Source organism: Heliconius melpomene, chromosome 12 (assembly GCF_056956725.1).
Source record: "Heliconius melpomene rosina isolate 202511_hmr_F chromosome 12, ASM5695672v1, whole genome shotgun sequence".
Taxonomy (NCBI): Eukaryota; Metazoa; Arthropoda; class Insecta; order Lepidoptera; family Nymphalidae; genus Heliconius; species Heliconius melpomene.
The window spans coordinates 14,853,701-14,865,921 of record NC_140400.1 but is presented as its reverse complement, the minus strand read 5'-3'; the positions used below and the strand labels follow the sequence as shown (position 1 = coordinate 14,865,921).

The following is a 12,221-nucleotide window of genomic DNA, read 5'->3' as shown; positions in this document are numbered from 1 at the left end:
ATTAATACGTTTAAGATTTATATTGGATATTAAATTCACTTTTTCGTCGAATCTCGAATATACAATTGTTAGTCGACATCGATAGTTCATTCAATTCAAAGTCATCATACATGACAGGTTCATCACTATAAATGTTAAACCGTTTTTATTACAAAACTATTTTTGTATTTCGGTGAAGCGTTACAATTTTATTTAGACTAATGATTAATGAAACATAAACAATTGACCGTTAACTTACAAACGTAATTATTACGTGAGTAATTTAGAACTAGTGTATTTTGTGTTAATTTTTAATAAAATGATGAATCTTGACGGCGATGCAAATAGCGACGGTGAGTGTAATTTTAAACATTTATTAATGTAACTGTGCGTTGGTGTACTTCCTCATTACAGAGTAGTGTTTATTTTCATTTTTAGAGTATATCGTTACCGCACTCCAGATTTTTAATTATTGTGGTGTTGACAATACTGGTACATTGCGTGTTGATGTTCTGATGGATAAGTTCGCGCCTTTCATAAAAACAAATAAGTAAGTAAATTAATTTAATGTAAAAAATAAAAGGTTTTAAAGTAAATAAAAGTCAATAATTAATAAATTAACAAATAGATAATAAAAAATTTTGAATTTATGCAATTGTTATATTTGTAGGGATGAGTACAGTTATCTTAGATCTCTGTTGGATCCTGAACAAAACAATCCTGAAATAAATGTGACAGATCTGGCGACTACATTAAACAAGTACAGCGAAAGCCAGAAAATAAAAACTGATCTGGAAGAAAGGTAGATTGTTTAAATTATCTTTAAATTTAAGTAAATTAAAGTCATTAATTATACATTTTATTATTGTTTTCTCTACAGTTTTAATCTCAAGGGCGGACAGGTCCCACATGATTCTGACTCGGGCATTTCTACTGATGGTGAGTTTTATATATTTTTTATTTTTATATGTGACAAAGGATAAAATAATATTTAAATATATAAAAAAAATGTAGACGGTAAGTTCCTGTGGGACAGTTTTGGAGAAGAATGGATAGGATTCCCTTCACATTAATAGTTTTATATGTTTGATTTCCGCCACTCAACATGCTATTCCTCTAGAATTTGGCGAAAAATCGACAATGGAGTATCTTAACACTAGTTTCCTTCTGCCTACCCTGCTGTGTGCAGGATACAGCATGTCACAAAAAAAATATCCTGCAATAACTTTAGTACTCAGTTTTACATTATTATGTTAGAAATAAAACTTGCAATAATATTTCTCAATTGACCATAATGGATCCTATGACTTACATATTTATATACTGAAGCACATTGTATTAAACTAGCATTAGTGTTACATGCACAGCATTGCTCATTGTGGTCAAATGAAAATAACATTTTTTTTCATAATTTCTCATAAGTATTAAATTCTGAAAACAGGGACAGTGGTCTTTAGCTTTCTTTGCATTAACCAAAGAACTATCTAACACAAGTAATTTTCTAATGTAAATTAGTAGTTTCTGAGATTTTTCAGAATATTAGTAAAGATGAACTACACAATGTTAGTATATATTAAAAATCCTTGAAATTTAAATAAAACTTGTCTCAAAAAAAGTTTTATTCAACTCTATATCAACATTTATGTCCTAATTTCCTACATATGTCTTGTGCCAATATTTACTTTGCATGTTTGATATGCAAATGTTCTTGTAAATTTCAACTGATAAAGGCTAAAGATTCAGTCTGTCTTGAATTTGACTGTGACCATGTATTTCAATATGTTATATCAATTTTTGTATTTACTTATATTAGTTTTAGGTGTTTATAATATGTTAATTTTTTATTCTTTGTTGTGGAAATTTCTGAGAAGATTTTTAGGGATTGAATGTAATGGTGAGATGTTTTTTTCTTTCTTAACTATATAATTAGGTGTTGTGCTATTGAATCTAAGGAATGGTAAGAAGTGACTTCTTTTAAATATAGCCTAATATAAGCTATACACCATATTTTTATTGTATTTAGATAACTAAATATATGATAACTAATAAACTTGTAAATTGTATTACGTTTCAACATAACATTTCAAACAATGTAACCTTCAACATATTTTATTACTTAACAATTTATGCTAGAATCTTATTAATTTAGCTTAATTATAATTTATACAAAAAAATTGATTTAAATAACATGTATTTCAAAAATGTTTTCCTTAACACATTGTAAAATAATATGAAAGCTAATATAACAGAGTTTTTGCGCGGCATCTGTTCAAAGATAATGTCAGCACATGTGGCATACTGCATGCACTGAAATAGATCTATTTGTAAACATATTCAAGAATAAGTCATAGTTGAATATTGATTACGTAACGCGTCACTTTACAAGGGTTGGGTGATAAGTTTGATTCTGATTATCCCGTTGGCTTAGTGGTTGAGGATTGGTTACGATCGTATATTCCATTTTCCCTTAGGATAAAACTCGTATGACGTTTTTTAAGTCTGTTAGGTATTACACATTATTATATATTATACATTTTGCAATATGCTTATAACATTTTGAATTGTCTTCTTTTCACTTGTTATAATGTACTTTTCCAAATCTGTTATGAGTATTTTTATCAAACTAAGAACGACACTTGTCATCGTGACTTAATTTTACTTACGTACATAAAAATATTTGCTTCCTTTAATATACAGACAAACAAAAAGAGATCTTCTACAGCACCATAAAAATATATATTTATATTTCTTTTGTCTTTTTTCAAGGCTTCCAACTACTAGAAGAGTTACAATGCGAGCTCAAAGAGAAAACACACCTCGCTCAACAATTGCGTACGCAGCTCGACTACTCTGATCGCCATCATGAAGAGGCTTTAGCAGCGGTCACAGCTGAGAGAGATATTCTGAGGAGTCATCTTAATATGTTTGTAGTATTGTAAAATATTCTGCACTGTAAAAGCGTGTAACTTTTCATATAAATTCGTTCAGTAAATATTGTGTGAAAGTGGAACGAACATCTATCTGCACAAACTTTTACGTTTATGATATTAGATATTAGTATAATAGAATTCAAATTCAAACTTCTAAATATTCTTTATTCAAATAAACTTATAATAAGCACTTTTGAATCGTCGAATGAACATAAGAACAAAAAGCTACCACCGGTTCGGAAGGCAGTTCTGCTGAGAAGAGCCGGCAAGAAACTCAACAGTTGCTCTTTTCAAAATCAATGATACAATCTATTACATTAGTTGGCAGCTATCCTAGAAGGATGTGAAAATACCTTTTAATGCATTCTTAGGGTAGGTGTTTGAGAATTTTTGCGGGTTAGGCAGAGGGAACCTGGTATTAAGACACTTCACTATTACCGTTAGAGATATTACGTGATCATTGTTTGGTGGCGGAACCCAACGCCGCGCTTTGTTTTCCAAAGAGGCACATGAAAGTAACGAACCTATAACCATCAGATTTGTAGCCTATAGATATTATAGAATAAGATAGAGCTTATACGCAATTATTAAAAAAGTAATCGTACATTTTTAATTTACACAGTTTTTTTCATTAATGTTTATTGTTATCTGTTTACAGGCTACGTGAAGAATCAACAGGCTTGTCGAACGTTCGCCGTGACTATGAAGAGATATGTGAGAGGTTGTGCTGTGTGGAGCAAGACCTGCGCGAGAGCCGCCGCGAGCTAGACGGCACTAAGAAAAGAGCGAAAGTTCTTACTGAACAAGTCACTGTGCTGGAGACTGAGGTATGTTCTTGTATAAAAAGTTAATAAATCCTTTATGGGTCTGAGTATACGTGTATATAATAAAATTCCGCAGTGTATTCTTCGTTTGCCACTACCAAAATTTAAAATATCCGTAAAAAAAATTCTAACAAGTAAAGCTTATTACACTGTTCAAGAATATTTAGAGGATAAACATGCATGGAATTAATGTCTATTGAATGTCAGGCAGGATAGCTGCCAGCAAATGTAATAGTAAAATATACCATTGACTTTGAAAAAAGCAACTGTTGAGTTTCTTGCCGGCTCTTCTCAGCAGAACTGCCTTCCGAACCGGTGGTAGCTTTTTGTTGACATGTACATTCGACGATTCAAAAGTGCTTATAAAGTTTATTTGAATAAAGAATATTTTGAATTTGAATTTGAATAACAATCACTTGAAGTTTCTACTAATATAAAAATAAAATATTGTGTTGTCATCAATCATGAGATGTGCCAATTTTTTCAAGGAGTGGACCAAATAGTGTTGCGATTTTTTTATCTATATTTTTATATCAATGTTACAAAGTGAAACAGAATGTTTGGAATGCGAATGCGAATGCGAATTCGAACCAGTAATCCCTGATATTAATCAGGGATTACTGGTTCGAATTGGAGCATTCTTTTTGTGTCTTTTTTGGGCACTTAAGATTGTGTTATACACAACTAGGTAGAACTAAGATTCAGCTCAGGCTACCCTGCTGTAGGCGGGATACATAATGAAACTAAAAAAAAAGTAAATTAAAATATTTTGAGAATATTAAGATTATTTCAAACAATTAATTTTACGAAACATATTATCAACAGAAACTGACACTCCAAGAGCAACTATCAATATCTAAATCGGAGTGCCATCGCATAAACGACATGTACGCGAGCCGCCAGTCCGCGCTGCTCGAGGAGAATGAGACCCTGCGCGCCGAACACGCGGACTTGAGCGCGCGCCTGCACGACCACGACCGGTACATGCAACAAATGCTGAAAGAGAAGGTGGCTTTGATACTTTTTTGTTTCTTTTTTTTTCTTTTCTCTCTCGCCTTTTTGGTATTTGTCAATGTTAACCAAATATATAGAATGTTGCTAATTATATTGGATGCAGCAGACATCTAACAAAAAAGTGCACTGAATAATGTCACTATAAAAACTATACTATAGTCTATAATTCCAGCTAATGCTGGATAATGGACATATACCTCATATGTCCATTAAAACAAAGAATGAGAACTAAGACACTGAAACAAGGAATGTTATTATAATTATTACAATTATTTTGGACTGCTGTTATCAAGAATATAGATAGCAAACAGCTGGAAGACAGCTATTGATACAAATGGCCACTGCAGTAAGAAGAGATAGATTCTCTTAGTCTCTTTTCTTTGTCTCAAATGCCTATTTCCCCTTATTTTACAATGATGTCCTCTCGCCGCAAAATTTAAATATGTTGCGTGGTTTTAATTACAAGGACTCTCGTTCAGAAGAAAATCTATATGATTTACTCACTTTGTCCTCGAGCATTTCCATAATTTTTAATAATAAACATTCATATATCCCATTTCAGGTGTTGTTAGAAATGGAGCTCAAAGATATGTTAAATAAATCCAACCAAACACACCTACGCATGGATCGTTCTATAGACGTTAGTTACACTGAAGATCAAATGTTAACAGCTTTGGATAGTCTCAACACTGAGAGCAGATTTGTACCAGGTAAGAATAAAAAAATATTATTTGTTGATTATAAATAAATAATTCATTCTATTGTATCTTAAAATGTAGGATATATAATATTTTTAAATATTTTTGTCTGTAATGCTAATATTTGTACATTATAAATAATAAGTGTTTTGCTATACATGTTTAACAGATTAAAATATTTAATTTGTTTATATGTATATAGCTATATGTGTATAGCTATAATCCCTATTAGATAACAAATCTCTAGAAAACTTAATTACAATTATAAAACTATACGTCAAGTTTAAAATATTTATAAAATCTAACAAATGCTTATTTGGTTAGAGTATTAAATAATAATATTGTCCAAGAAATGAAGTTTTACATATTTATTTAAATACTTTGACATTATATGTAAATAATATAAATAATAACATTATAAATAAATAAAATAATAAAGTAAACAATTTAATACTCCTGCTATATTTAACTATGATAATTTCCACCATAGAAGGTCGTATTCTAGACGAAGAGTCATTTGTAAAAGCACTAAAAGAAGATCAAGGGAGAGCAACCAACATGTCTCTTTTCGACGAAATAAGACTTAGTTTCAGTAATTTATCTAGACATAATCTGAGTGGATTTAATTGTACGGAACCCTACGAGAAAACATCGGAAATATTAGATAATTCACTAATAACTGCTGGTACACAGACTGATAAAATGGCGGAAGGCATTTGTCAAAATTGTGATAAATTGAAAATTGATAATAATTTGGCAATTAATTTTGGTACTCAAACTGAAGAAATTGAAATATTTAAGTGTAATGAAAGAAAATTTAATTTAGATAACGAATGTGATATATGTAACAATGAAACAGACGAAAAAGATTTCGACGAATTTAAAAGAGAAACAAATAATCAATCAACAAATACAAGTTCGTATGTTCTAGAAGTTTTTAAAGATGTAGATGTCATGAATATAGGAACTCAAACTGAAATAGAATTTCATAATAACAATAATATAGATAATTGCGTAGATTGTACGAAATGTACTGATTGTGTCAGATTAAATAAGAATATAAAGAAATTGGAAAAAGAATTAAATATATCAAATAATAATGTAACAGAAATGCAAAGTGTTTTAGATAGGTATGAGGAAAATTTAAATGTTTTGAAGCACTTTGTCGATGAAGGAAATGAGAGGAATGGATTTTTGAAATCAATTGTAGATGGTCTTAAAACTAAGCTTAATTCGCTAGAACTAGAATTTAGTAAAGAGAAAGAGGTCACTAAAGAAGTGTATTGCGAAACATGTTGTGCCGAAATACAGACGGAATTTGGTAATTTTGGTTATATATAGAGAAGTAGAAGTAGTAGATTTGGTATATTAGATTTTTTCTGTTTTTAAGGTTAATTTTATCATTTCAGTTTTATATACATATATTATAAGGAACAACGGTTTCTTTTAATTTATCATATTGCAGAATCACATGCATGTTTAGATATTTTAAGTCTTTTTTTTGCTTTCTTAAACCACTGATTAAATAATAATATATTTTAATACATACATACATACATCACTGGCAAAATCGACTGGCTGTGGGTTCGATCCCCACTCGAGGAAAGGAAATATTAATTTAAAATTATATTTTCATTTCTTCGCTCTGGTGTCGACGCAACGCGCAGCGTTGAGTTCCGCCACTCAACACGCAATGCCTCCAGAATTAGGCGGAAAGTGGGAAACGGAACACGATGTTTCTTACGCTGAAGCGTGAAGCTAAAAAAAATAATGAGTTTTTTTTTTACTTTTTCCTTATAGCGGAAACATAGTAAATTTACCTATATGTATAGTAGTACTGTTAGAGTTGTGTCGTCCAGTTTTTAGTAACATCTATTAGATAAATGAAATTGAAAGTATTAACTGTTTTGTAGATTTGTGTTTAGTTTGTAGTTAGTTTTTGTGATTGTCTTATTAATTTTAAGACGTGCTTGGATGATGGTTATGTTAAAAAATAGATTTTCAAAAAGAAAATAAATTTTTTGAAAGGTACACGACAAGAATTATATAGCAGTTTAATATTTTTGAAATAATAGAGCAATTAAATTATTATAGAATAGTTTTTATATTAAACAAAAAAAAACAATTTTAAGACCGTCTTTTATTGTAATAAAAATTTGAATATTTGTTTCTCTTGGGTCCTTTTTCATTGAACTGTTATTCATCCATGCATGCCTACTGTTCGTTTAAATAACTCGTCTTCTTTTAATATACTTAATATAGCACATGACTTGGCACTCAAAGATTTAATAAAATATTTATAAAATTATTATTGAAATTATTTCTTGAATATAATTAAATATAATATTATTAACACAGGGTAATATTCTTCTTACTGATGATGTTTTTAATTTTTTCACTATCACATGTAGAGTTAAAAGAGCAGATCTCTTCTCTCACTCTCACCCTTTTTTTATATTAATATGAGTCTTGCATTTATAGGTGTTATTTTATAAAGGAGAAAAATATTTATTTATATCGCAAATTTTAATTACTTGTCTAAAGTGTCAATTGTATTTCAGATCAATCAACAATTTCCACTCAGACAGACCTTCCATGCTTTGATTGTGTGAAACGAAACAAATCACATCCAAGACTTAAGAGATATTTATGGTAAATATTTTTATTAAGTTTATTTTGTACAAGCAACCCGCTTGCACTTTAGTGTTCTAATAAATTATCATTTTAAAGACAATATCCATACATTGAAAACTGAAGGGAATTATCCATTAAAAAATAAAAAATATTTTGCTATTAAAAAATATTTTGTAGCAATTTTGTCAAACCAAATACTTTATATTGACATAAGTTTTTTATTATTACACAAATACTAAAGTTGTGCCCAGTAATATGTAATTGAAAAAAATACTGTAATTGATCACTCTAAGTTAGATACTATGAAACTTAAAGCCTAAACAACTCCAGACTTTAGATTTCATTAGAGAACACAAGGTCTCTGTTATTGAGGGAAGGTTATGTAAAAGCAATGTGGGCCTTTGAAAGGCATATAATCAACCAATAAGTGTGATTTCAATGTTTGATGCTATTTTTGAGTAACTAGGTAGTGAAGAAAGCTATACACATTTGTCTTTAACATCTTTTTATTGAATATATAATATATATAAAGTTTTTTGTGAGTTAGGCACCGCTGTCGTAAATAATTTTGAATTTATTGTTGAGCTATAATAATTCTTATACATGTCCTTTTTAGGGATCCCTTAAAAAGTCTCTTCCAAATGTTCGCGATCCTATGTTTCGCGACGGCTATCTTCCTGCTCTACAGCATGCAGGCGCGCGGCGCATGGCACTCGCCCTGCCGCGAGCTGCCTTGGCGCTGGCTGCAGCCCCGCGACCTGCTCGACCTGCTGCTCACAGTGCAGTATGTGGGCCATGTGCCCGTGTGAAGAGGGAGGAAGGGAAGTTTGGGGGGGGGGGGATGGGTGGTGTGCTTGTGGTCACGTTGATTGTACAGTAGTGTACAGTACGTTCGACAAATCGTGATCGCCCTGAAGTAAGCTGTAGATTTTTCTCACTTTTGATTATTTTCTTCCCGAATGAATAGCAAATATTCAGAAACGAAAAGCTTAACTTCAAAGCGGCCAAGGTTCGTCGGCTAGAAACAGTGTGGTGTAAGATGTTACAGGTACTAGAGTATAGAAAACAGGAAATGTTAATTGTTGGTTGAATAGACGTTAAATTACTCCTTTTTTTTCAATAAATTACTTATAAAAAGTTTTATGTGTAATTTGCAAAAGAATCTCTTAAAACATGGTATAATCATAATTTTTTTTTTTTTTACATATTTAATAAAAAAAAATTAAACGGTCCAACCAATCTTACTTTTAATATGAAACTTAATTTCAAATAAAAACGCTGCTTTGACTATTGTTATGAAATTGTTTTATAATGACATTTTACTTGGTCTTTTAATTTGCACTGAACACAAGTAAAAATTGAGATTAATTTTTATAATAATTAACACCTATAAAAAGAAACTTGTCCCAACAAGTAAAACACTATAAGCATTTGTATTTAGTCTTTAGATAATTCATTCTTAATTAATGAACAAATAATTTAAATAGAAGTAATTAAATTAATTTTATATTTAATATTTCTTGCGTTCATGACAATTGTATTTTGGATGGATGGTAGAGACAACACTTTTAATCATTTTTAATTTTATTATTATCTCTTTTTATTTCGATTGTTTCAAATTTAATTTTTTTCTTTAATAATTTTCTAAGTTAACAATTTGTTTCTCTTTTCTGTACAAATTGTAATTTTATTGTAAACAACATAATCGTTTTAATTTTCTTAATATATGTCAGTAAAGTATTAATATAAATAATCTTTTGCATTATTTTGTGGAACAATTTTTATAACAGTTTTTAGAAATTTTCATTAGCAGTTATTAGAATATTTTAAATAATTCTTGAAGTAGCTCTTTTAACATTATTCACTATACTACTAATACTACTAAATACTAATATACACCTTATTAACCATATTTACATCCCATCACACTTTATTAGCCACACATGGCTTCCTCTCACTTCCTTATTAATATATGATATTCTATTAACATTCATAAATTTAACCACCGCACATTATTTCTGAGAAAAATATATTCATATTTTTATTTAACTCTCTTCCGAGTCTTCCATAACCTTTAAACGTCATTGAAAAGGTGCAGGTTAAAATATATTAGATACTGTACTGGCTATATTCACATTGTTATACCCAATTAAAATATTATTTTTAACTAATACGAGTGATTAACATCGAAATGTAATTTTATAATATACAAGAATTTTAAGACTAACTACTAAGAATTTTAAACTCAATTGATTGATTGTATGAAAATGTTCATTTATTTGAATTTAAATTTAGTGTGATTGCACCTTTATAATTGGCAAAGAATATGACGCATTTACAAAAAAACCCTGTGATAATAAGTGCCAGTGCTTAGAATAAGATTTTAATTGTTATTATTTTAATACTTTTGTAGTTTATACGTTATAACTACAAAAAAAAATATTTTTTTTTTAATAGCAGATTTATTTTTGTTATACTGATTTATGTCAGCACTGTTTGGTTTTTGATGCCATTTCTCCTTTTGGCTATACACGATGGTAGGGGTTCACTTCTCACTTTATGCATTTTATGGATAAAATAAAGATATTTACTCAGTTTTGATAATTTGCAATGTCTAAAGGAATAATAATATGATATGTACATCAATTTCAATATAAATGCAGAAGTACAATTAATTAAAAATAATAAATGGCATAGCTAAATTTATATTATTAACCAAAAATTAATTTTAATATAAAGACAATTTTGTGCTATAGAATTTTAGTTACGTTTTTTATTATAATAAATAAATTTTCGCACAATTATAATTTTAGAATTTATACCAAAATTTATTTTAAAATAAAATAAAAGTAATTTTTAATGAATGTTCTGTTGCATTTTGATTTTGCATTTTTTGTTATGTTTATACTATGTGACAACAATGTCAACGAATTTTTTTTTAAACCAACTAATATGGCATAGAAAGATATGACGTGTAATTTCATTAATTTTAGTCACATGCATTTATGTAATTGTATTTTTAATAATAAAGTGTCTTATTATATTTGTTTTTGTTTCTTTTTCCCTTGTTTTTTTTATTAAACATTAAATTTGTTTTTTTAAGTTAAATAAGAATCTAATAGGAATTTTGTTTAACCTTGTTATCAGAGCGAGGAAATGAAAGTATTAAATATTTTATTTCTTCGAGTGGAAATGAAACTCTCCACCTGACGCGTTTATAGTGGCTGTACGCTTGTGCCTCCCGCCACGACGCCAGTACCTCATTCCATGCTATTGTTAATGCCAAATAAACATTTAACTACAACATACAATTTTAAAATGTTATTTTTAACCCTTAAATGCATGATTTTATTTTTAGACCGAGAAAAAATATATTTTGGAGCCATGAATATGCTGATTTAGGGAAAAATAATAAAAAAAATAGTTTTGACAGTCGTGAAGAAAAAAAGTGTGTTGCCACTCGATTAAATATATCACCATGATTGTAATAATCCTGCAACAGCATGCATTGAACTCATATTAATAATTTTATGGTCGTTTGAATGGTATGTTGCAGTTTTACTATTTTATGCATTTAAGGGTTAAATTATTATTTTTTTCAATATAACCTATTTAATTTATTAGACTTCGTTATAACGTGTAATTTTAGTCCGTCTTATGATTTACTGCTATAAAAAAAACTTTAATTTCAACGTTCATACATAGTAGCCATTTACAATAAAAGTAATTTACATTCACGACCACATTCTCACAGCCTTCGATAATGACTCCTTTAAATCCGTATCCTTTTCAAAGGGTCCGCAAATTTAAAGAGCCCCACAAAAGGCAGCAAAGGTGTACAATAACAAAAGAATATTTGCAACTGAGAAATGCATTACGGAATACTTCCCACAAGTTGATTTCTTGTACGAAACAGTATAATGATGGGCTAAAGCGGATTAGGATGAGTGGACACGGGTGATTGATTAGCAATTTTTAAAAAAAAAGTTTTACTTTGACCTAAGTATGTTAATATGGCGCCATTTTTGAAATAATTTCTGCGATCGAACAGTAAGTGTAAATAAAAATTATGTATACTTAGTAATAAGAAAGGTAATTTCTTTGTTTATTGACTTAGTATTTACTTTCTTAAGAAATCACTT

General features: G+C 29.4%; 1 protein-coding gene across 2 annotated transcripts; it reads left to right on the top strand.

Moving 5' to 3' along the window:
• The first annotated feature begins 163 nt into the window (after positions 1–163).
• LOC146534110 (uncharacterized) lies at positions 164–11,122 on the top strand. Of its 2 annotated transcripts, XM_085194051.1 has the most exons (11): positions 164–332; positions 418–529; positions 650–781; positions 860–918; positions 2,746–2,902; positions 3,568–3,736; positions 4,559–4,741; positions 5,310–5,457; positions 5,936–6,766; positions 8,007–8,097; positions 8,696–11,122. In XM_085194051.1, the coding sequence occupies exons 1-11, from the start codon at positions 299–301 to the stop codon at positions 8,886–8,888; spliced, it is 2,109 nt and encodes a 702-aa protein (XP_085050177.1). In that variant the 5' UTR covers positions 164–298; the 3' UTR covers positions 8,889–11,122. The 2 variants fall into 2 exon arrangements, with proteins under 2 accessions (XP_085050177.1, XP_085050178.1); XM_085194052.1 differs by lacking the exons at positions 164–332; positions 418–529; positions 650–781; positions 860–918 and adding an exon at positions 1,722–1,873.
• Positions 11,123–12,221: the final 1,099 nt, after the last annotated feature.